The following is a 27,023-nucleotide window of genomic DNA, read 5'->3' on the forward strand; positions in this document are numbered from 1 at the left end:
GGTCTAGCTGTAACATTTATTGTACTGTATATGGGAAAAAAAGCTCAAGCTTGTTTGTATTGTCCTGGACCGAGCTAAACCCAGGAAGCAGCACAGTGTGCCTGTGGCTAAATCAAAGTAAGTGCAAGCTAGTTTTCTTTCGTATCATTCGCGACCACGTTAGCATTAGCGTGACATGACATTTTCAGCCTAATACAGAAGAAAACAACCTGTTTTTTTCAACCCTACGACAGGCTTAGACCAACAATCAACATCGACTGAGTCAGACTGGCCTGGTACAGACAGATCCTCAACAACCAAAGCTCCATGCAGTGATGGCTTCCTGCATCAGCTCTCAGGACTTTTCATGAATGTGTCACGAATGAATCAAGGAGCAAATGCAACAGTTGTGTCAAATTAGGTCCTGAATAAGAACAAAGTAAACAAACTACAGGTCTGAAAATGCCTTCAATCACTGTTGATAATCATCTTATAAATGAACCTCTGTTTGTTCTAGTGGTTAATGTGAAGCACCAGCTTTGACTCTGATTTCTTTTTTTCACTTGAATAATTAAACAGCTGATTTAATTGGACATTCTACAGCTCACAGGTCTTAATTTTATTCTGCCAAGCATTTTACTGCTTATGAAGCGGTAGTGTCTCAAACTACTCTATCAGTTGCACATGTAAGAAACATACACTGCTTTATTTGATTTAATCTTTCAATAAATCTTTCTTTTAATGGTAATTTTGTCTTACCGTTTGTCAAGATCCCACTGTAGCTGCTTGTTAATGAATAGAGGCTCATTTTCGCTGCATGACTACAATCGACAATTCATGTGCTGGAATAAAGAGAGGCTCTTCCATCACTGTAAAATCCTGTCAGTATGACTGAAGGCTCTATGAAATACGCATTGTGGCTCAAAGATCAATCCAGACTTATTGGGAAATAACACTGAATTAACAATGATGCATTTTTAACAGCCATCAGGCACGAGAATTATAAATGTAAAAAATATGCTGACATGTCTCTGTCTTTAGCTGTCCTTAATTTATCATAATTTTTCTAATTCCTATCAACGATTTGTACTTATGCTAAGTGATATGAAATAATGGATAATAACAAAAGGAATATTACAAGAACCATATTTAGTGAGCGTTCAGTTGGTGTTGGTTGTATAAACACTTGAAAAGGGAAGAAACAGCTAGGCCAGCTTTGTCAAGATCTAAAAATCTTTCCACCAGCACCTCTGAAGCTCAGTGAAACATTATGTCAGATACAATAACTGGGTAACTGAGTACCAACAAGATGTGCTGGTTGTTGCCTTACATTGAAGTCACTGCAGTTTGCCTTACATTGATGACAGGACTCCAGTATGTGTATGAAGCACACAAAAGAGATACATTACTCTAATCATTGAGACTCAGGCCAGACACATGGTTCACGCAAGTGTGCAAATGCAAATTACAACTCCTGGTCCAGCTGGTCCGAACACATGTCCCCGCTGAACATGTGCACTCTTATGCACCGGTTGAGGTAACAAACACAAGCCCTCAAAGGGACGACATATAGCTACTCAGAGCGTTTCTATGACCACAGCAGTGAACAAACACATTGTGTGTGTGTGAGAATGTGTACTGCTGTGCCTACTGCACAGAGGGAAGAGAAAATAAATTAACGAGGAGAGAAAAGTTGACGAAATCTAATAAACATGCAGATGAACTTCGTCAGCTGTGGTTGTTTAGAAGAGAAATTTACCCAAACGTAAGGGGTCGGCTTTCTCTTGTTGTTTATTCCTAACGTTCCACAGTTTTATTGTGACAGTCCAGTTTTATCAAATGTTTTTTTTCAAAAACAGAAGCATCAACTTGCTTTTATTACTGTGTCTTACCTTGTCAAAACATCCCGCGGTGGGACTCGAATTACAACGAGGCAAATTTAATAAGAATAGTTTGACATTTTGGGAAACAGGTTACATGCTATAGCGTTCTGAGGCTGTAACGCTCACACTGCAGCTAGCGCTTATGAGTGTTTTCAGGTATTACACTACAAAAGTAACATAGCATAAAACCGATCTTGCGTAGCTTGAAGCATCTGCGTGCCATTTGCGTTTGCATACTTGCATGGACAATGCTCCTGCCCTTTGAGGTGCAGAAAGATTGTCTCACCACATATATGAGATTTTTCTATGGCTGCTCTCACCTAAATCTAAATCTCTCATCTCACACAAACCTCTGTGTGCTGGGATGCCAATGTGAGTGTTCGTAAATGTAAACTGTGTAAATGTAAACGTGTTCCTTCACCATCTGAAATCATTCTTATGGTCCTCATGAAGATGGTGTAGACAGACACTTTGTTAATAAACATACCAGCAATAGTTTTTTCCTCTTTGATTTACGTTATTAATGAGCTCAAGTATTTAAGTATCTGTGACACGGACGCAGCTTCTCAGTAGCAGTCCTGGTAATAGATGACTTAGATGAAGTTGATATGGATTCGCCCGTTTTATAAACTCTAACAGATTACTGGCTGTGACCATAACACCAAAAGGCACACAGAGACACTCACAGACATTTATCATCACACTACCTTGTCATAGTATCGTATCTCGTAGTCAAGGATAATTCCGTTGGGCTGTTCAGGCGGTGGCCATGACAACGAGAAACTGCGGCTCGTTGAGCTCACTTGATGCATTATGGGAACTACTGAGGGAGCTGTTAAAAACACATACACACAAAAATATGCACAATCAATTAGGCAGTTAAAAGATTCTCCAGCATGCTTAAACACCATAAATATGGAAATATAGTGTGTAATGTAATGACATATTGCCAAGGATTATTTACACCCGAAGGAGGAAAATGTTTCCTCATCCAGGCTCATGAAAACAAATTACTGCACTTGTCACTGATGGGAAAACAAGAGTTATGCCTGTAATGCATTTTTACCCATAATTTTAGTAACTAGAAGCTGTTGGCTATAATATATTTCATGGTTTTTGCCTCTGGGATCTTTTTATGAGATGGTTTTCATCACATTTGTACTTAACTTGATAGCATACAGTGAAGGGAGGAGAAAATCAAGACATGAAGATTGACGCTGCACCAGTAACAACTCTCAAATTGATCTAAGTTATATTGAGATAGAGGATGTATCCATCTGACACAGCAGAGTCTCAAGAAATATCATGGGACTGCCATAATCCTCAGTAAATGCTGTGGTGATACCTCATGAGCCACATGCATCTTCTGTAGTCATAATTTGACAGCGTGAGCGAGCTGTCGCCTGAAAACCTCACAGTCTTTTTTAATATTGCCACCATTGACATTTTACAGGGTTCTCTATATGTCGAGTGACTTTCATATCCTAAGGGCCCATGAAGTACGTTAAAACCTATTGCATAATTTAACCCCCCCGCCTCCGTGCAGTCAACCTGAAAATAAATCAGTTTCTGTTGAGTCCTAAAAGATTTCAGGATAAGAGAGTTTTTTCCATCCGACAGCAGTAACAAATGCGCTCAGAAAGCAGCGGGGTGACAATGGATCATGTTTCGATTAGGAATGAGCCGGGGTTGGCGCAGATGAGGTAAATGATGTGTTTTCCATCAGAGCAGAGCAGCTTTTAAATCTAAATTTGGGTAACGGTGGAAATATCACTTGTGTCTGTCTCCATAAAGTATTGATGGAGCAGTAACTCAGCTCACTTTATAGTCTCTAAGAATTACACTGTCAGAGGCTGCGAGAGGGGGACCGAGAGAGGAGGGCAGGGACAGGGGATAAAGGCGAGAAGAAAAGAACTGAGGCAGCGGCAGGGGGAAAAGAGGAAAACAGGATGAAAGCTGTGGATGTGCAGGAAAGACAGTGAAGGGGGGAGAGAAAAGGAGACAGAGGGAGAGAGATGACAAGCTTATAACATGTTTTATGAATTAAAAGGCTGTAGCTCAATTTCCTTTATCCCCCTAGCCAGCATAATCCACTGTGCCCCGGGGTATGCTTACACACATACACACAGATGCTTGCACATGCACACACACACACACACGCACACAGGCTTTGCACTCCCCACTCACCGGCCTGATTGGTTGTAATGTTGATTGACAGTTGCTGGGCGGGATAAGGACTCTTGTTGGAGACTCCGTTGACGGCCTGTAGAGCACAAAGTTCAATGGTCACCTATTCTTCTTTGCAGGCATTTGCTACTGCTGCTAGGCCTGCACGCCTTCTGATCTCGCACGGCACATGCAGTTTAAAGGCAGGAGGATAAACCCTCAAAATGTGTAATAAATCCTGAAATAATGGACACTTGATTTCAGGAAAAAAAAATGCAAAAGGCAGCTTCTCAACTCTAGCCAACTGAAATGTAGCTAGCTAGCTGATTACGCTAAAACAAGGTCTATGAGTAGGTATAAAACTTTTGGCTTGACTTTTGAGTGTTCCCAGACAACTCATTCATGAGAAGACCCTGTAAATGGATCTTAAATATACACTCAAAGGCTACATACCATATTGTGCTAAAAGGATGAGGCTAAAGCTAGGCTACATGTCCAAGGCAGCTTCACCAAAGATATGGAAATAAAGCATCAGCATTCTTGTATCTCAGTAAAGAGCTACATAGTTAGTTCTGTGATATTAAGTATTATTAGGAAAATTACGAGTTCAAGTTACTAAGAGTTTAGCTGCTTAGCTTACACACTTAAACAACAAAGGTTGGATTTTATTATTTCGACGCTATATTAAAAGGTGACACGAGCAAGAAAATTTGGGTTATAACACTTAAATATTAGAATTATCAACAGAATGTGAAGAAATGGGCTTAAGTGTTTCGTGTTATGTTAAGCATGTCTTTGGATTGTGTTGCAGAGATACGTTGCCTACTAAGGGTGGCATGCTACCAAGCTAACCTGTAGTCACCTTGTACCTTGGTGTTCCGAGCTCTTAGTTCGCACAGGGTCAGTAAACACCACTGTTAGCGTCACGTTTAACTGAGCTTACTAGCTGACAGCATCCAAAGTTAGCAGCAGTTAGCGGTTACTGTTTGAAATATAAATACATCAGGTGGCTAGTTCTTATCAATTGCACCATAGAAGTACAAAAATACAAGAGAAAAGGTTTTAAGAAAGAGAGCTAACCGATGAGTTTGGAAAACTAGTCGGGGTAGCCAGAGTTTAAAGAGCTGCTAACGCTTTGCTACACTCTGACAAAGTAGCACGCAGGACACAAAGTAGGGAGATAGTGCACAAAGGATATGTCATTAATGAGGGGTTATTTTAGGTGGCTGTATCCCCAAGTAATAGTTGAATAATATAAAACATGAAATACTACTTTTGAAGTAAAACAGGGTTAGCTTATTACCATAGCCCAAAAGCTAGTTAGCTAGATATGCTAACTACTGCATTTGACAGTAAAGCTTATAAATACAGTGGTTGATCAATTCCTTACACTTGTGCTCTTGTATTTGTAGATTTGGAAAGGGTAAATAAGTATAACACCCTCACAAAAATTCATAAAAGGAGTTATCACTCTTACTACAGTCACTTTGCTTTGGCATGATAAGAAATCCAAAGCTGAACAGACCTGCCGTGCAGAGTACCGGTTGCTGAGCTGTGATAGTAAAATCACTGTTCAGGGGAGGGAATGAACAAAGAGTCAATTATCAGCTACACTGAGAAGGTTTTCATTTCAGTGTAGAAGCACTGCTGCCAGAGCCAATGTGTTCTTGAAACTGCAAGGTCTCACCGTCTTTCTCATCTCGCCAACACAAAGACACGAACGGGCTCCCGGTGCATTTTACAGACCACCTAATTAGCTGTCACATATTGTTTGTCATGGGCTCAGTTAATCATTCTGACGGTTGAAACAGCATCTTTAGTCATAACAAATCATTTAACAAAGGTGTGGTAATTAGTGAGGCTAGCTTCATGGCTTACTTCAAGCTCTAATTTTATATTGTTATGTTTGTTTCATTTTCATTTCACTTTTTATTTTGTGTTTTTCCTTTCCTTGAGTTTCTGAGGATTAAAAAGACAGACATTTTAGAAAGGTTTTCTACATTTCACCAGTGACTATTTAATAGACACAGATAACCCTTCTATGAAAAACAAACTTTGTTAGATCTTTAAAATGAAATTTTGTCTGTGCTTTCATTTGGATAATTTAATTCAGGAAATAATTAGACAAATTAGGGATACCTCAATGGATATTCAGCTCTGTGAAGATAGCTGCCTTCAGTAAACACATCGAATTATAGTCAATACTTTCACAATCAACACATCATAACCATGTCAATGTTTTAGTAATTAATTCATACATAATTATTGTTCCATCTGTCCCACTACAGACTACTTTCAAAATAGATCAACTCAAATGCGCATGCTAAACTACTGAGTCGATCTGGGGAAGAATAATATATTATGTTGTATTCCTGCAAAAATCCTATTGGTTATCAATATGGTCAACTTGGCTTTAAACCTACAGGAGAGTTTTGGCCACATTTAGAAAATGAAGACTAGATGGGTTTTATCAATCCAGGACTTCATGAGGGAAAAGAAGTAACATGCTTCGTTCCCTGTAACATTACAATGCAGGTCACCTTGATTTAAGGCACGTGGCCTCGATGGTAAAGGAAGCCGATGGCATAAGATTGAAGGTTCACCTTCGTTCTAGACATCACGGTGGCCTTGTGGTGTGGAGAACATGATATAACAGCAAATTGTGCATAAAAGCCCCTATGTCAGGAAGAATCTATGTAGCCTCAGTATCCTTGAACATCACAGTGAATCAGACAGCTATTTGCATACTGAAACAGGAGTCGACAGCACATTCAGCACCAAGGTTGTCTTAAGTGTATGTTTAGTACAGTTTTGATGATTTCAGCTTAAAGGGGGAGTGCAGCCAAAAAGATCAAAGACAGATATTTTTTCTCTGCTATCTGCTATTCGTCAATCTGGATTGTTCAAGTGTGAGGGCTGAAAAGATGTCTGCCGTCTCAGTGTGATGGAACTGGGTGGCAGTCATCTTGTAGTGTTCAGAGCGCCAGCCGTATCACTGCACAGAAGGAAGCACGCATCCGCTCAGCGAGACACTTGTGACATGTAAACATTGATGGTGTCCTCCTCAGCTGAGCTTTAACATTAGATAGCTATCAGCTAGCCTCTAATATGCATAAATAGAAAATAATTCCTATATGAAACTGCTCACAACATGGTCTGTGGAGTATCTAAAGTAGCTAGGTCATGCTTTAAACATAACGAGCTGAGTGTATATCTAGTTCCATCATATTTACAGACAGGCATCTCTGATATCTCCATAATATTGCAATATAGGTGGATAAATAGCAACTCTGGTTAAGGGTTGAACAACCCCTTGAAAGTTAAACTACTTTGAACTTCCACAAAGTTCGAGAATTGTGTTAAAGACGAAATGACTTTCTTCAACATTGCGTCACTAGTGGTGTGATGAATTAAAACAATTATACGATCAATATCAGCAACAAAAAATCCTCGCTTAAAGCCTTGAAAGGTTGCTCTGTAAAGTTGTTTTACTTGCTTTCTTCATAGAGCTGTATATGCTGGATTCACAGCTGTCACAATGAATTCCACTGACATCAAGCATAATGGAAGTCACTTTGCAAATACTGTGCTTTGAAGAGGCAACAGAGTTATAAAGAATGTTGAGTGTATTCATGTTTGTCTACAGATCAACAGAACAAAGTGAATCATGCTTCAGGAAGGATTCAGAAGTTTCTTAAAGGTCTTTGATTATGATGCGGTGGTTCTGGGTCGCTGTGTTCATCGCACCTGATGTGAATTCCGACTTAACTACAAAAAGACTTTTCAGAGAAAACCTTTCAAGCTTGATGGCAGTTAACTGTGTGATGTTCAAAAACTATTTAACTAAGATTTAATTCTTAAACAGTGCTGAACAAAAATAAGCCACTTCTCTCTGCTCACTGGACTGACCTGTATTTCAAAGGTGTACGATGTGTGAGCTCGCAGCTTGCTGATCTCCACCCTCGTTTCCTTTAACCCTCTCTTTCCTGGAACAAATGCCACGCTGTCGTCACACGGCTGACACGCTCTGCGCTCGCTGCTGTGGCACCGGCGGCATAAGACATTGTACGACAGGTCGTCACGGTGCCCGGTCTCACGCGGTGAATTCCACTCCAGCAGCAGCGTCGTCTGGTTGACGACCGAGACCACATTGCGAGGAGCTGAAGGGACACCTAGAGAAAGACGATTGGAGGTGAAAGGATTCAAAGTGAGATATAATCGTTTCCAGTGTCTGTTTGCTCACAGCAACACAGTAACTGTCCGCACAAATGTGCTGCAGATATCAATCAGGTAAATCCAGAGTCTGTTATGCTAATCACTCCTCCACACCTGGATGCAATCAGACTTCATTACGGGAAACTCATTTATTTTTATTTTTTTATTAAGCCGTTCCTACTAATGGCTTACATATGGATAAATGATTTTCAGGATGTCGCTTACTTTATAGCTAAGCAAGCTGTTGGGTAAGCAGACAGCACTGAGTGTTGGCAATAAGCTATGACTTGAAAAGGTTTCACTTGTTATAACATTACAGCAACTAGCAGGCAAAGAAGTCTCACATTGTCATTAATGTAAATGTATGATGGGAGTGTACAATATCAAATGAAGTGATTCATCTGTTTGCACAGAAGCTGGAGTATCACTGTCTTGTTACCCAATCTTTTCTACAAGCAGGTCGGACCCTTCAGTGACACGAACAGTACAGTACAGTCTGTGTCCCACGGCTCAAGACTAGGTATAGAAATACATCTTCAAACTGGGGCTGCTAAAGGAGAAAATTAACATTAAGTTAATAAATGAAATTAATATAAGGAAATATGTATGATGATGAAACAAAACCTCTCTGGCAGACATAAAAATCATTAGCTGCACTATTTTTAAGTGCAAGATGAATTCGACAAAACTGAATACCTCTTACAGGATGTGCAACAGAAAAGAACATCCTGTCTCATACCGTCTGGAGTATATTAGGAACCTTTTATTCATCTTATTTGCACAGATTACGTTCTACGGTATGGTATGGACACATATCTCAGAGTGAGTACTCTTTTGTGAAAAAAAACAGGACTTTTCTGCCCACCGGCCAGCGAATATGAGAATGATTACTTCCCTTTTACTTTACTGACAAGAACCTGTCAAACACGGACATTTGTGTCTGCCATTTCGAGGCTGCCTATGGGCAAAGTTGCCAATTGTAGTTGCCAGCCAGTATTTCTGGTGCAGATGTAGAGAGTTTGGGCTTCAGCCAACCCTGTGTATAACAGACAGAAGGTGACCTGACAGCTCACCAGCAGCCAGAGAATCTCTTTTGTCTGTCACTCTTCAGTCAGTCAGTCAGTCAGTCAGTCAGCCAGTTTCTCTCTTGCCAGTTCTCTCTCTTTTCTGTCAGCTCATCTCTTTGATCGGAAGAGAAACTCTGGTATTCTAGGGTGTTATATTGAGTCTTAAACACACACCCAGAGTTTTTCACAAGGTTAAACCTTGCGGGTTCACTTCTCCTTGACTGTTTGCACACATCACAAGACCCGCGACACGCACCGACACACTGGCACGACATGTTGGAACAAGAGCAGTTGAAATGAAATGGATGTTCAACCTTGGCATATGCTAAATCACAGAGTCACAAGAAACCTTTGAGACGGCCCTGTGGAATATGTGTATGTGTGTATTTGTCAAAGAGACACTCTGAGACACCCACGCCGAAGAATCAAAGTGCTAACAATCAGTAGGGGGTTGAAAATCTAAGTCGCACCATCTTATAAACATTCCTGCTGAGAGCGCGGACCCGTCAGAAACTGTGCATTCATAATTATACACACAGGCGCACGCGGAGCGTTGACACAGATATTTCCCCCAATCTCACTTTTGATCTGAATAGCACAAATACAAATTCTTTTAAGCTGTCAGAAATATCGCATCGAGTTCACAGGAAAGACACGTTCCAATGTAAAAATATAAAAAAACATTAAAAAAAAATCACCATTTTGCTGCAATAACAAAAACCGTTTCAGCACTTCAGAGACTGAACTGTACTGCAGTCTGAAACCACTCTGTACTGCTACAATGTACTGTAAGCGGCTTACGCAGTAAAATCTGACCCGTACACAAAAATAACACTCCCAAAGAAACCCACACACACAAACACTACACACACACACACACACACACACACCTCCTCCTCCGTACCTATGCAGCCCATGAGGCATGCTGTGAGAATGATTTTCTGTCAGCCGACTATCCACACACTGCACGCTCACTCTTCCATTTCACCGATCTGATTTTATATGTGATTGAGTTCATACCAAATAAGAATACACTGAAGCTCCTTCACATATCAAAGATCCATTCCGCGGTTTTCAGAGATTCACTCTTCTTTTTCATTGCTGTTGTGTTGTGAACAAAACTCCACTCGTTTTTGTCCTTGAATTGGAAGTACCAAGGTAATGCACAAAGCTGTGTAGGCTGAGTAGGTTGACACCTGACACCTTTTCACTGGGGAAGTTGCTTTTTCTTCAGTCAGCATCAATTTGAGAGTTTGCTGCCGCGTTTTGAGGTGAGGCATTTCATGTACTCTCTCTGCTGTCAGAAGAAGTTAACCCCACGAACTGTTCCGCAACGAATGTGGCAAAATCATGTTTTCCCTCTGAAATATTCTGCAAAAGATGATGAGCAGTGATTCAGTTCGATTGTGATACCAAGTGAGTTTCTAGTGTGAAACTTAAATGAGCTTCAATTCTGAATTACATCTATGGGCGAGACACTTTTATGTTGCCTCTATGGATGTTTTAATAAATCACTATGTCACAGTTTTACAGCAACATTGATTTTGCGTTTCAGACTACTTTCACACCTCAACTGTTGCTTAATTCAATTTGACCATTTGGTTTGGTTTATGCAGACAGGGTGAGAGAACGATGTGTGAAATCAAAGCAGATCAACTACTGGATTAGTAATTTTGGCATAAAATCAAAAGATAAACTACTTTTAAAAGCTAGTACCAGTCGTGGAACGTAACACAGAGCATTTACTCAAGATTTTTATACCCTTCCTCATATGTGTTGATTTTGAATATTTGTGTAATATTGAAGGATGAGCTGTTACTTTACAGTTTGAGAAAAAAAAAAAAAAACCTCTCCTACTTCTTAAGCTGTAAAACAAATATCGTTGTTGACCAAGTAGACATGGTGACGACGACACTACCTAATAGCAGTGCCACACCACAAATTCAGCTCAGGAATGGCCAGATGATAGTGACAAAGAGCTCAAGGTGTTCCCTTGAAAATTCCCCAGATCCAAATCCAAATCCAAATCCAATCAGGTATCCATGGTGCGTGCCAGAACCCATCCGTTCAATGGAGGCCCCGCCCCTACCCCGCAGGACACTGCCAACGCCCTGGTGCCAGACACCACAGCACATCCCCAGAGGTCCTGTATCTAAACCTCTATGGGTCAGAGCCAAGTCCAAATCCACAGTGGAGCTTCCATCCTATTAGACCTTTCACAGTTGAGGCTGATCTATTTGTTTTTTCTGGCAGAATGTTGCAAATTCATTCATGAATTTATAACAGCAAAATAAAGACACACCCATGAATGAAACTAACATTTTTATAGCCCCAAAATCATGGTGTTGTATCCAGGTCACCAGTATGTGCACGCACACACACACACACACACATACACACACAGAGAGGGAGAGAGTATTTGAGACTTGCTGCAGAAACAGTCCAAATGATTCATGTCTCAACCTACTTACACCATCTCTCTGTGGAACTGAGAGGCAGCGTTTTTCAAACTCTGCGCCTCGTCTTGCATAGCAATATAGCCTCTTCAACACACTAAACACATATTCACTCCAATGGAAAGCCTGAGGAATGTGGCAGTGTTATTACTTACTGCTCCCCAAATCCCCAAACAAGGACGGGAACATTGCGGCACACTCGCTCTGAATGAGGTGCATAAAATTAGGGGCTGGAATGATACATCAAAGCAGATATTGGCCTTTAATTCAATGATGAGATATTGGATGTCAACCACTGATATGCTGTAATATGTCAGCGAATGGTAACTTCAGTCCAAAAATCCGTCTTGGATTATGTCACAGTCGCCCTGTGGCACGATCGCACTCAGCTACGCTACTTAAAGGTTTATGTATTTCTGTGTTTTGTATTTGTCTGACATAAAGAGACTGACTCACTCGTGCACACGTCCTCCGGTTTGTCCATGTCTCCGCGGTAGTAGCCGTTCCGACAACCACACAGGGTGGCGGCCTCGATGGTGGAGCGACTGTTGAGCGGACATTGCTGACATAATCCTGCCCCCTGGAATGACTTGAAGGTGCCCTGCGGGCAAGCTGAAGGGAAAAAGAGAGAAGGGGGGGACATATAAAAACAATACACAACTCTGCCGCCTGAACATGAACAAACACCACAAATATGAGTTGTTTGTGCGCCTTTTGTTTGTCTTTAGTGCAACACATTTGGTAAACTTTGTTTTAGAAAGACGCTGTACTGATGGAGTTATTTTGGGTGGTAAGAGGTTGACAAAGCACAGAGGGGGATTTTCTAGGGATAGCAGCACATTATCTCGCTCAGACTCGATGCAGAAAAAACATTTTTTTGTATGTTCACAAACTCAGACTGATTATCTGTGGGGCAGATATTACTTCATTTCTCTGGTTCCCTCATCTGGGTCAGACATGTTTCTGTCCATAAATATTAATCGTCCTTTATGACATGAAACACATATATGAATTCTTAAAGAAGACACTCCCTGCTTGTGCTGAATATACAGTACATGCTTGTTATTCAGCTTGACTGTGGTTTAATAACTTGCACTGACAAGCCTCGTGATGGGAGTCAGTGTGTAGTAGATGCTTCTGTAGCACTTAAACAAGTTTTGAGTCGCTTCTCTTGTGATGGAGCACTCCTGTCTCTCATCACTCCCTTCTCAACAGGCCTTATGAAGGCCCTCCTTCTCATTTAATTAAATGCCTGTGCCCTAGCAGGTCTTGTATGAGTCCCTCTGCAGCCTTAAATATAAGAAAGTACAGCATGCTGTGCATTTAATACCCATCTGTTACAAAATAACCTAACAAACCTCCCAGACGTCAAACAGATTAGTTATAACTGTGTGTTGTAGCATATTTTCCCAGTTAATTCCAGGGGGAATCAAGGAAAGCTTCATGCAGTTCGACAAAAAAACAACAGTACTCCACTCCCTCAGAACTAGCCATTCACACTAACCCGCACTCTATATTCCCAAAGATTTATGTATCCTTGTCCCTTTTTCCTGAAAGCAGTGTTGCATTTTTAATTTTAAGCATGCATTTTTAATAGCAATAAAGCTTGACCTTTGCCTGAACATAATGTCACACAACAGAATCACGGCCTTAGTTAAAATGTACATCCATCGACATTTCAGCAGCTCTTTGAGAAAAATAAGGGTATAATGTGAGACACTGTTCTGCAATTCAGTTAAAACTACATCCCTGCCCCTTTTTAACACAAACAAAGGCCAGCCTAACTCATCGGCAGCGTTTCCCCCATCACTGCATTTGGCTATAGTTTTTAATCTAATTGTGTACATTGGTTTCATGTCAGATCATTTTGAGGCTTTACTGCTTATCGTCTGTCATTTACAGTTATGCTAGTTTCTCTCTTCCCCTCTGCTCTCTTTGTTTTACCAAGGTTGGGGACTCCTGCACACACAGAGAGCAGAGTAGAGGAGATCAGGTGAGGTAAAGTTGATGATAATCAAAATAAAGACAGCTGTCTGCGCAATATGAGCCTTCACTGTGACTTTTAGTTTCTAGTCCTGTCTTTTTTCAACTTTTTTATATTTCAGCCTACTTCCCTATTTCTTAACTTGTTTTAAAGTTTTGTTTCTTGACATCTTCTTACTTGTTTTTAAATCTATTTTAAATTCAATTTTTAATTTCTTTTAATGTTATTTGCATGCCCCTTTAAAGCACTTTGAGTTGCCTTGTGTCTGAATTGTGCTATACAAATAAACTTGCCTTGCATTATCCATGTAAACCAAAGATGGACCAACCACTTTAATCCATGTATCTTTGGTCCCTTCCATACTTAATTAAGAAAAAATATATACGTATATATATATATATATATATATATATATATACATATATATATATATATATATATATATATATATATATATATATATATATATATATATATATATATATATGTATATATATATTTGTTTATGGACATGACACGAAAAGTTTGTTTTTTGGACTTTCGATTTTATGTTCAGTCCAAAAAAAAGGTAATGAAAAAAATGGCCCTGGGCGAAACTTGGTTTTGATATTTAATTTGTGGGATTGTGTGAGCCAGAAATTCATTTATAATGGCTGCATTGCTGTGATTGGTGATGCAGGTACTGGGGTGTTATTATGGATGGTTCAGTGGTTCAGTGAATATGGAGAGAACAAATGACATGCGGATATCTACCTCAAACATCTAGAATTCAGGCCAAAATACTTTTATGCGTTTTTTTATAGACACCCAGCCTGAATCTGTTGACAGAGGGTAGACTGTTAGAAGCTCTGCTAACTCTGTTCCGTAATACAGTCATTGCTAGGGTTAGCACCCCTGCCACACACAAACATGCATACTGAGGCCCATCTGCCCCCCTAAGCAGTCAACCTCAGGTTGACTGGTAATGTGTTGTTAATTATCAAACCTCTTACTCAGAGGGTCTCATGAGATGTTTTCAAGGAAAATCCTTGCCAAAATTGTAGCGATAATTTTGCAGCTAATAAACAGTACCAAAAAAAAAAGCTTTCAGAGCAGCTGCAATCAGTTTCTAGCTGAAGAACGACTCAGCAACTCTTCATCTAATCAGGTACAGGAAGAGTTTATATTATCATATTTTAAGCTAGAATGCTTGCCCCTTATTTTTGAGTTGGTAGAAGTCCCCTCTTCAATGAATCTTGATCGTAGCTCAGGTTAGCACTTACACATTTCCGAGTTTGTCAGGAGTTAACTACTACTGAACTACTACAACTAACTGTGTGACTGACAGGACGTACTTTTTGTTGGGGGCTGACTATGAAACAGAGAGGTGTGAAATGATAAATTAGACTGAAACCAAGGCTCTGCAATAAGCCTGAGAAACAAACAAATTAGGTTTTTTAATGTTACTTTTTCACAGTTTTGATTTATCTTTAGCACTTTGTTTTCCCTCCTCCGCTGTAATGAATGTTCACTTTATCAACGTGATTTCTTTGGATGCCAAAGGACTGAAATGCAAATGTTCCACAGACTTATGGTGATAGACAGAGAGGAGTCCAGACAAACTGGACTGCGAATGATAACATGACTTGAGTGAAACAAGTGAATAAGACAAAATGCTGGCAAGCTGAGAGCCTCAGAGAGCCACACTCAATCAAACGTTAAAGGGTTTGCGGGTCAGGCGGAGAGAAAAAGAAAGAACAAACAACAAAACAAACAAAGAAATACCTTGAAAGACACAAGAGCAAAGAGAAATACATGGAGGAAGCGAGAATGGGAGGTGAAACACAATGAAACTACTGTTTTTATTCGCCCCTCTCTCTATTTGTGCAGCTCTGTTCCATTGTGTTATACTGTTATTTCTTGTTTTGCTGATGCTTTCTTTCTAACTTGATTTACAATGGAGGATGCAGTTCTTTGCCCCGTCTTTTACTGCATATTACATTTTGCATGAGCTAGCTGAACAGAGCTGGTGGAGACAGATCTCAGATATGAAGCTGGCTTTATATCACATTAAACAAGGACTATTTTATATATTGCTCATTGTGTTTTACCACTAAGACATGATGTAACACCAGTGAACTGCATGCTAGGCGTAAGTGTCCTCTCCTTTTCGTGTGCTGTGGAGGAGGTGGTGGGTCTGAGTTTTTTAAATGAGATGAATACTTATTTCACTCTCTAGAGGGGCTGTTTGGATTCTTTTTGGCTCGTGGTGCTGAAGGAGTTCTTCTATAGTGTGGCGAACTAAAGAGTAAATGTCTGTGTTTTGGATGTAAAGGCAAGTCAGTTGATATGCAAACATGTTTGGGATCTACTGAATATCTGCATGCTTTCTTCCTGACATCAGTAACATCATGATTAGAGCTGAAACAAACAATAGATGGTAGAAATAATTTGCAGACCAAGAGAAAATGTATTGACAACTGCAAATTAACTGATTAATAATTTATTTCCAGGTTTAAATAAAGCTGTGCGGTTAAGACACCGATCATGAGCTGCAATAATACACTGTGTGAGTTGGACGTAGCCACTGTGAAACACCCATTGGTTGGTGGGCTGACATTTTGATGCAGGTTTGGCCATAATCATCAGATCAGGAGACAGAAATCATCACATCTGTGTGAGATGGTGTAGCTGGAGAGCTGGGGAGTCGAGACTAATGCTAAGTAGTTAGCTTGGTTAGCTAGGTGCATCTGTAATTCCATACTTAAATGTGAAATTAATAGGGATGCTAATTCTGGCAAGCAAAGTAAAGGCAGAATGTACTTACCGGAAAGCTGACCAACAGTGTATCTTTTCGTTCAAACTGAATGCCGAACAATACATTTTTAAGCAACCAAAACGTTAAAATTAACTTTCAACTACTAAAAATGCGAGAGGGTCAAAGTCTAAGATGAGAACACTATTTATATGGACACCATTGCTATGCCTCCAGAAAACTGTTTGCTAAAGTAATAAATCAAGTGAGAGGTAGGGTCATTTTCTCATAAGCTTACATACAATCCAACTTCTTTCTTCAAACAACTGGAATGCAGAATGCAGGTTAAAGGAACTTCTGCAATTGCTTTACTTTTCAGACCCAGAAGAGAACATCACTTTTTTCCTAAAGTCTTCTAATGCATCATCCCTGATTGGACAGCACAAGCCGAAAACTTTTGTTGCAGCTTTTTACGCCTCATTTCCTGTCATGTCGCATTTTGTGATAAATACTACCATAACATACTTTCTAAACAGAGAGTAAATAGCTGCGAAAGGTTAGGGTTAGAGTTAGGGTTAAATGTTACAGGCTTTACCAGACTTCACAACTGACTGGATCAAATATTTTGAGACTAAATGGGACGACCACAGAAGCAATAAGACAGGCGATGCTGACTTGCTTGAAGTCTTTTGCCCATTAAACCTGTAGCAAAGTAAACATACTACCTGAAATGTAACAGCCATTTTGCCTCCTAAACTGTCTGCAGCTACAGTTGTGCCAGTGTTTCCCCTTGTTCTCCATTTGTCACCCTCTCCCTGCATTTTTCTCCCTCTGTCACTTTCTTAATATTCAGATGTCCACGTTTCTTTGAAGTCGTCTCTTCAGGACTATCAGTTGATCGGGCCTCTTTGTGTGTGTGTCTGTGTGTGTATGGCTTGAATAGGCAGATAGACATCTGGCTTGTCAAGGTCATTTATTCAACAACCTTGCTCATACACATGGGGCGTGTCACCATGGCAACAAGTCTTGCTCCCTTTCTGTGTATAGTCATCTCTCTCTCTCTCTGTTTGTTTGTGTCCAACTGTCTAAGGACTGTGTACCACTGACACTACATACACATGTGTATGTTGTTTTGCAGTACATTTGCATGGACTGTTGTATGTAATCCTATAAATACATGTAACTGCTGTCATCTGTCTCCGATATCATTCAAAGTAAGTTTATCAATGCAAGATAGTTGGAGTTTGAATAGAACCCCATGATTAATAGTGTTGCCGGACTTTTGTTATAAAAATGTAACATTTTAGATACTGAACGTCACTTCAAGGAACCCGTAATGGATAGGATGGACGAAGATGAGAATGTCTTTGAGGATGAACTGATGCAGATGGAACAAACGTAAGAACAGATGTGAGACTAAAAAGAGAAAAGAAAATCAAAAAGAAATTGTAAGACAGAGGACAGTATGCACACAATGCCACAGAGAAAGAAAGACAGAGAGTTAAAAAGGAAGAAAAAGATTATCCCTCTGTTTCCCTCTGTGCCTTTAGCCAGCTGTGTGGAGTCAAACAGCGACCATGTGGATGACGATTGTCAAAAGTTGGCATACAGGCTCACTGATCAATTATTAAACACTTTCATGTGTGTGTGTGTGTGTGTGTGTGTGTGTGTGTGTGTAAAAGCCTGCAGGTTTTAAAAACTCTTAGAGCTTCGTTGGGGTCCACAGCAGGGGTAGTTTATGTTTGTGTGTTTGTGTGTATTCAGCGGTAGTGCTTATATTTGCAGTGTGGTGAATTTGAAGTAAGGGTCTATTTGAATATTAGTTTAATTTACACACACATACACGCACACGCACGCACGCACGCACACATACACACACACACACACACACACACACACACACACAGACAATACTTTGATGTTGATCCAGTTTTGCCGGATGGTTTGCACAATATGCTGGTTTGGTGGAAAATAAACACAATCTCTATGGCCTGACACACTCGCACATGCACGCGCACACACACACACATATACACAAAGACAACCATCTGTTCTAATAGTGAGTCCAGTCCCATGCCAAGTTGTTATCAGCTGATTGGCAGAGGAGCTCATCACAAAGACGACAGCTCGGTGGAGACAGACGGGACATGCTCTGCCCTATGACATCTTAAATCAATGTCTAAGCGCGAAGGCTTTGAATAAAACACACAAGGCAGGTGTGTGTAGTCACGGCGTCACAGAAACTCTCAGGTCGAGTCGATCGAATCTGTCTTTGGTCTGCATCCAGGCAGACGTTCTAGTAGGGCTGGGCAATTTAAATGACAGGAACAGAACATTGTCTGGAGAAGAAACTTAACTTTAATGTTTGACAACCCACTTCCCAAATAAGCACAGTAAGGTTGGCTTAGTTAACTAAAAACACCACATGCGTGTGTTCTGTTGTCAGCATTAATATTGCTTTTTAAAAAAAAATCACTGCTCATATATATTTTTTTGCTAGAAACATCTGGCTGGCCAAATTGAACCTCATGAAGGGCCAACGTCGGCTCGCCAGCCACCCCAGTTATGACAAATATTACCTTAAGTCTGTGCTGAAACAGAATGGTGGTGTATATGGTTTAGAAAGCGTAAAGCCTGTGCAATGAAAGACAGGAAATACCACTAAGTAATCTCCTGATGTATCTCCATCTAATAATTCATAGTGAGTGCAAGCGCAGTCTCACCAGTGATTAGATCCATCCCCAGGAGCGAGCAGCAAGGCTCTCAGAAAAACACCTTGAAACATTAGTATGTCTCTCCCTCCCTGCATTAATACATCACACCTGCTGGCAGAAGACAGTTGAAATGTAGGGATTTTTACTGATGATCATAACAAGCCAGAGATATGAGCTCCCTAGTTATAAACATTTCACACTGTGTCACTTATAAAGATTTAAATGATTTAGCGGATATTCTCTTTGCAGCTCAAACAATGTGGGGAAATTCAAGCTGAAAGAAACCTTACTCTAAGTCACTAAGTGACTTAAATTTTGTTGTCACAAACATTTATATCAGTGAAAAGTATGAAAAATATTGTGCTAAAATGTTTGTGCGGATCTAGCTCTTCTGTTTGTCAGGGGTAACAATTACATGCTTAATACATTCTAGAAATCCAAAGCAAAGGACCGGTGATAAAATAATTCCAAATTCCACCTTAATTCTTTCTGCAGTGGCAATCAAGATTACTGTATTTATTATAGTACCGTCTCCTGAGTCATGTCTGGCTTACCTTCTACCCACTCAAATTTTACAAGGAAAAGGTATTTTTCTGTGCAGGAGAGACACTGACACCAAAGCCTGAGCTGATTTCAATCAGAGCATTAATGTTATTCACAGGAGACAGACAGAATACCATTCATCAGTCCCTTCTTTGCTCTCTATCTCTTTTATCTGTCACAGTTTTTACCTTTCTGTCCTTGGATTGTCCTTCTTTAACTTCTACTTTTTTCTTCTTTTTTTTTTTTTACTTCTTGCCAGTCCATCTCTCCAGAGGGCACTCCTGCCTTCCTTCCTTCCTTCCCTCCTTCCTGCTTCCTACTGTACCTTCCCTCTCTACCTCCTTCCTCTCAGATACCCCTCTATCTCCCTGAGACACTCTCTGTCAGTTCATGACTAATTTTCAGTCGACTAATCTGGCTGGAACACGCTAAACTAATTAACATGGTATGAAGCGGCCTCACTTATCATCGCACCATATGTACATACATCACAAACACATGCTCACACGCCCCCCCAACCTCCACACACTCTCATATACACACACGTAACGTGGACGAGACTCTCCGGGGAGAATGAGGAGTAATGGGTACTACTTCGGAGAGGAAATGGGGAAGGAGGGCAGATATAAAAAGGAAGCGAAAGAGGTAGATATATGGAACATTGGGGGAAGAGGAGCTATTTCTGTATCACGTTCACCCAAGTCTGCTTCTGCTAATATTAACATATGGGACATCGTAGGCTACACCCCTGGGCAGAAATACACCGGAAAATGTATACTGTACATGCGTGTGATTATTCAGCGAGGCTGCCATAAAAACACACACTCTGCTCTCTTGCACACGATATAACATTTGCATTTTTCTACAGAATTGACTCAGCATACAGAAGTCCGGCTATGGCGTCGTTCTGCAGACGAAGCAAGGACTTAAATATGGCACATTTCTCAATGTTTGGACCATTTTGTCTTAGTTGTAGCATACATGTGGTGTGATTCATTTTTGTATCCTTTTGTTCCTGCTGCAGGAGAATGCTTGCTATGATCGATTATTAAAATCCTGTTTGCTTGATATTGATTTGCTGTCATCCTGTCTTTTCAGCTTTTGCCACAAAACAATGTGAGATCTGTGTGCATTCCACAGTGTTTGCTGTATCAGGGTTATCTGAACAGGTTTAAAATAAGGTAATACATTTAGTCTATACGATATCATCTCTGATATGCTGTGATGCAGTGAAGTACTTGCAGCTCGTTTTTTACGAGTACGGTTTGAATCAGCACAGCCTCATTAATGCACAGATTTACCTCGGCACACGTTGCCATTGTCTGGTTCATAACCCGCCTTGCAGCTGCAGCTGCCGATGGGTACCATCCACTCTCCGTCTCCGTTACAGTAGAGCTTTATGGGCACATCTACCTCCTCAGCATTGGGGATACAACTTCCCCTAGCAATGACTAATGAGGTGGACTCTGCTCCAGTCAGAGTCTGCACAGAATCAGAAACAGAAAGATTTGCATGTTGGACAACAGCTGCATCAAAGTCTGATGAATAGACAAACACAGTGATGAGTTAGTTCTGGTCCATACCTCTGGGAAAAAAGCGAAGTTCTGCACTATGCTGGGACATTTCTTGTAGAACACTCTGACAGCCAGGAGGGACATGCAAGCGCCAAGATCCTGGAAGGCCAAGTGGAACCCTCGGCCTTTTGACAGCGGTCCAAAACTCCGAACTTCTGTGTTCACCTTCATTAGCCGTCCTCCAAAATCAACCTGGGAGAAACTCTCATCTGCTGCAATGGTATCCACCTGGCAGTGAGGCACAGAGAGAGAGAAGGTTATAAAAGGAAAAAAAGGCAAAAGAAAAATGTATACAAGAACTAATTCTGTTGAGTTCTTACGTCCTGATCTTTCTAATCATTTCTGAAAATATTTTACTGACTAATGTTTAAATATCATGAATAATGCTGAATAAATACACTTGTGCCCACATACCATATCATTTTATTATGTTATAAATTTTCCATTTTTCCAAATGAACCTCAATGATGCCACCGGAGGAGATGAGATTTTCAACACTTGGATGGTCTCCAACACTCAGATTAATCAACATTAACAGTGTGAAACTGCACTGAAAAAATGTGGTAAATTGAAAAACTGCAGCTTCGGAGAGATGACAATTATGAATCCTGAAGAGCACGAGGAGAAACACATCCAGCCAGAGCCAGTAGAGAGTTACATTCTGAAAGCTGGAGGAAGTTAGAGCTTAAACAGATATTTTTCATTTTTAAGATAATCTAATGGGTCCTTCAGTATTAAAGTTTCTTTGCCTTAAAAGTACAAAAAAAAGCCTTTCTAGACATATAAAGGAACATCTTCCACTCATCTACAAAATCTAAAATCACAAAATTTGGAGATATATGATTTCCATTCGACAGCAACATCATACTGAATATGCACAGATGTCCAATTTCCAGCCTCTGGCCTGGATTTTCTCCAGAGTACTAAACAGATGAGGCTCATTTGTACTGCAGCAATTAGCACTCCCACTTTACATGCCAACTGACAAAATATATCAGAATTGAAGCTCAGCCATAACATAGCCTGGCAGTATTGATGCCTTTGTATTGAAAAACATTAAGATTATCAGTACAATGTTATTTTGAAATTAAGTGCAAACCCACCATCAATCCACCACATCCGCCATTGGTTTGCGGAATATTGTTTTGAAGCCTCGGGTTTGGTGTTACGGCTGCTGCCATCTTGGTTTTATGGAGCTACCGTAGGAGTGACCACATTTGGACAAGAGGGCGGAGTTGGAGCTGGGCAGATCCTGATTGGATCTGACACAGAATCCATGGACATGCAGTAGTAGTGATTCGTCAATCACAAGGTAGCCACATACCAGGCTTTATCGTCTATTTTACTCTAAATGAGACTGCAATTTATAAAATAATCATCATGCTGTATTAAGGACAAGTTGACACTAGCGACTGAAATCGTAAAGTAATTCGGAAACTGTTTACTGAGCTCATAAATTAAGTGAGAAGTAGGGTCATTGTTTCATAAGATTCCATACAATCGGACTTCTTTGAGGAACCAGTGGAGTCGCCACCTGCTGGCCGTTAGAAAGAATGCAGGTTTGAGGCTCTTTCGCATTGTTTTCACTTAGCTAGGACCCAGAAGCTCAGTCTATGTTTTATACATTCGATGTTTTACAGTGTGACACGAAGGCTCCTTATTCTTTGTTCGTCTATGTAAAGTCTCTGGATCCATTACCTTAAGAAACGGGGCGTTGGCCCAGTACTCCACCCCTTTGATGCCCTCTGACACAGTCCTGTCCGTCTCCAGGTAGTACAGGTTGAACGTCTCTTTGCAGGAGCCCAGGACGCTAGGGATGGACGCGCAGTCGCGTACAGTGAAGCGGATCTCCACGTAGATGCGTTGCGCCGCCCGCCGGTCGATGTAAGTGGTGAGGAGCCAGTTGTTCTGGCTGGGCTCAAACACGTTGCACACCTGGTACGTCCTGATGGTGTTGAGGTTCTCATCATAGCCGCTTACCTCCTCCCACTGAGGAACGTGTGTGTGTGTGTGTGTGTGTGTGTGTGTGTGAGGCAGGGGCAGGGGGTACGGATGAGAGGGGAGGAGGTAGAGAAAGAGGGGAGAAGAGAGGCTAAAATGATTAATGGGTTTACCGAGACCTGACACAAATTAAACTTTCCCTTTCCCTCCCTCCCATTTTGTCTCCCTCTCTTTTCCTGCCTCCCCACTCGCCTCCCTCATTCGCTTTTCTTCCCTCCTCTACCTTGTTCTTTTCTGAGCAGGGACAACCATTCATCACAATTAGAGCCACTCACCTCAAACACACACACAAACACACACACACACACACACACACACACAGACACACACACACACACACACACACAGACAGCACGCCATTTTGACCAGCTAGCAGCCAAGCCAGCATTTAGAAAATCAAAAATTTCCAGAGAGTGAGTGGACGAGCCTTCTCTATGTCATTCTATCCTTTGTAGTTTTTTCTATTCTATTCATTTGTGTATTGTGGACTCTGGTGTGCTCCCCTCTCTGATCTATTAGAATCCATTCTATTCTGCATCAATAGCGGTTAATTGGTGTCACCTTGCAACTGTAATTAAGATTTTGACAGACTCGTTAATGGAGCACTGTAAAGTGTACTCAAACTGCTTTCCCCAAGGATACACATATACACACACACACCCACACACACAGTACACCTTTGCACATTGTTCTTACTCCATTGGCAGGGAACGATATCCAGCCGAGCTCAGCTGTCGCTGTCCTTGTATCCATCACTGTCTCTGTCAAACAAAGAGAGACAGACAGAGAGAGACGTAAAGAGAGGGAGCTGCAGGAGGACGACAGGTATCAGTTTAATTAACAGTCAGCTCAGATGCCAACTTTGGTTCTGCATGGTGATTCGTGTCATTCATATTCATAAAATCCCACTTTACACCTTTTATGTAATGCTCCTCTCTCTCTCTTGTTTCCACCCACTCCATGATAAAAGAGATAAGTAGCCACAAATAAACCAGACCTGTGATTATGTTTACGCAGTGTAAACAAAAGTAACAATGATATGACAGAATCACAGCAGAGATAATCTAATTACAAACAATGTCGTCAATGTCTGCTTTTACTTTCGTCTTTTGACTGTTGCGTAACAGTTATGTTCCCCATCTCACTCATCTGATACTGGACAATACCAACGCACAGCATTATCACTCAGTGTTTCCATATCACATACTACAGTAGCCTACAGTATAACTAAAACATATTTGTATACATCCTATACATTAATACTTTATGAACAAGAGTGTAGTGATGGCTGCTAGCTCATAAATAGCAGTTAGCAGCATTAGCAGTTAGCAGAAAGTAGCTGGCACCAGCATTTATAGTTAGCAACAGAAAGTAGTTAGCAGCACCGTTAAAAGTTAAACAGAAAGCAGTTAGCAGCACCATTAACAGTTTGCAGAAGCATTACCGGGTAGCAAACGAAAGTCATAAACAGCTAGCTTAACAATGACTATGAGGGATAGCAAAAGAAGAATGTTGCCAGCAGCACTCACAGTAAGCAACAGCCAAAGCAGTTGGCTAAAACAGTTAGCAACAGAATGCCATTAACAACTGTCTTATCAACAGAAGGCTGTTACCAGTAGGTATAACAGTTATCAGCTACACAGTTAGCAACAGCAATAGCACTTAAATAGCAACAGAAATTAGTTACTAGCAGTTATAACAGCAGGCAGCAAAGGGTGTCAGCAAGAAACAACAAAAGGAATTTGCAACGGAAAGCAGTCAGGAGCAGCATTAGCAGTTAGCCCAGGAGGATGTTGGCAGCAATGCTTAATATTGACTAAAGCGTGAAGGTCTGGCTCCATTTAAGTAATCAGCTATAGTGACTAGTCAACCTGTGATTCCTAAATGTAGGCCTGCCAGTGGCTTCTTAACTAGCTAAACAAAAGTGTAAATAGGACCTCTTTGGAGTTACCAGGAGGCGTGTTTCTTCATTGTCTGTGATGGATAGCCACCTCCACTCACCTGCAGTCGCTGTGCTAAAGCGAGCTGATGGAATGTCTTGTAATTTATCAATCTATCATACAGAAAAAAACAGATCCTTATCCTCCCCTCCAACTACCCGTAGGACAGCAAATACACCACAAACCCAAAATGTTGATTTGTAACTGACAAATTGATATCATCTAATGGTAACTTAACTTTCTACATTTTAAATTGTGTATCTTATCCCTAAGACTAATTGTAACTGACTGACACAACATGTGCAGGTAGCATAAATTAAATCATAGTGACACACAGCAGAAACCAGTCAGCAATCTAATAAACTACTCTATTGTGTGAATGTGTGTAGGAAGCACTGAGCTGATCTGGATGCTCCTGATGAATTCATGTCCTCTCCTGAACCTACACTATCAGCTCTATCTGTTACAGTTCGCTCGCATACCAACCTGACACACACATTGATTAAATCACAGCTGGGTGACACACTGACACAGTACCCTTCCACATAAAGCTAATTGGGCTTTCTCAGATGGCAACAAAGACATCTGAAAGCTAGAAAAAAATATATTTATAAGACAACTCAACCACAAAACTACTTGACAGCAAAAGCCCAGATGGCAACATTCATTATAAAACATGTCACTTCATATTATGGCTCCTATTGTGTTAATGGTGAAATATGCAATGCGAGCAGCCCTAAGAACTATTTTCAGCGTCTTGCTGTCTTTGAATGTGCAAATCCTCGCAGGCTGGGAGCCAAAAGAAACAAAAAACAATTACATCCACATGTCCATGCATGTTAATGATGTTTATAGCAGAGAAGACAGAAAACCAAATGCTAGCAATAATTAAGGATAGAGATGCAACAATTAGATCATTAATTTGAATTTTTCAAGCAAAAGGTGTCAAACATTGACTAGTTCCCGCCTCTGATATGTAAGGATCTGCTGCTATTCTGTAATGAGCTGATTCTGATTTTCTCAACTTAATGATTAAAATAACTGGCAGATTAATCTATTTGTTTGTTGTTTGTTTGTTTTGTTTCAGGTTTGTGGCTCTGTCATGAACTTCAGTGAGATTCCTCAGCATGCCATTGCTGCCGTTAGTGTGTTTTGGATATTTTTAATTATTTTATTTTTATTTTTTCCCGGCAAGTCCTTGGCACTCTTGTTACTTGAATTTAACTGGTGTATGTAAAATCGACATCAACGCAGTGCAGCAAGCGGACATGCTAAGACAAGTTTAGATGGCACGCTGACAACACGGACCCTAACATGGAGTCCTTTGTAATAAAACACGGTGAGAAGATTCGACGACATCACACCACGAGGCAGCCGCAGGCGAACAACCCCCCTTGATTCTTGACATGCTCTCCTCCTTTTGCGCTCTTTCATTCTGTCACCCTGCCTCTCATTATCTCTCCTCCTCCTCCTCCTCCTCCTCCTCCTCACACCCTCCCCACCTTCATCCTCTCCTTCCCTCTACCTCCCTGTCTTTTATCTCCCCCTCTACCTTGGGTGCTTCTTTTTTTTTTTTTTTTTTTTTGTCAGCCGGCTAGCCTAATTACAGCAGAACCCAGTTTTGCAGCTCCCCCTCGGGAGTGAAGGTCGTTCGGGAAAATGAAATGCTTGTCACGCGAAAATGTAGTCGACTATCAAAATCTTGGACCAAAGCTTACTCAAACGGTGACAATTGTCACCATCTAATTTGTAGCTTCAGTGCGTTTA

At 40.8% G+C, this 27,023-nt stretch overlaps 1 protein-coding gene across 2 annotated transcripts in view; it reads right to left on the reverse strand.

The window, feature by feature from the left end:
* Positions 1-27,023, reverse strand: part of LOC115591048 (ephrin type-B receptor 1-like) — a 102,435-nt gene that overhangs the window by 39,860 nt on the left and 35,552 nt on the right. For both annotated transcript variants that reach the window (XM_030432668.1, XM_030432667.1), the window contains exons 2-9: positions 24,013-24,077; positions 23,014-23,304; positions 21,325-21,543; positions 21,043-21,223; positions 12,223-12,378; positions 7,938-8,200; positions 4,050-4,125; positions 2,570-2,694 (exon numbers count right to left, since the gene is read on the reverse strand). In XM_030432668.1, the coding sequence (XP_030288528.1) occupies positions 2,570-2,694; positions 4,050-4,125; positions 7,938-8,200; positions 12,223-12,378; positions 21,043-21,223; positions 21,325-21,543; positions 23,014-23,304; positions 24,013-24,077 (1,376 nt within the window). The remainder of the gene's footprint in view (positions 1-2,569; positions 2,695-4,049; positions 4,126-7,937; positions 8,201-12,222; positions 12,379-21,042; positions 21,224-21,324; positions 21,544-23,013; positions 23,305-24,012; positions 24,078-27,023) is intronic.

The sequence above is a fragment of the Sparus aurata genome, chromosome 11 (assembly GCF_900880675.1).
Source record: "Sparus aurata chromosome 11, fSpaAur1.1, whole genome shotgun sequence".
Taxonomy (NCBI): Eukaryota; Metazoa; Chordata; class Actinopteri; order Spariformes; family Sparidae; genus Sparus; species Sparus aurata.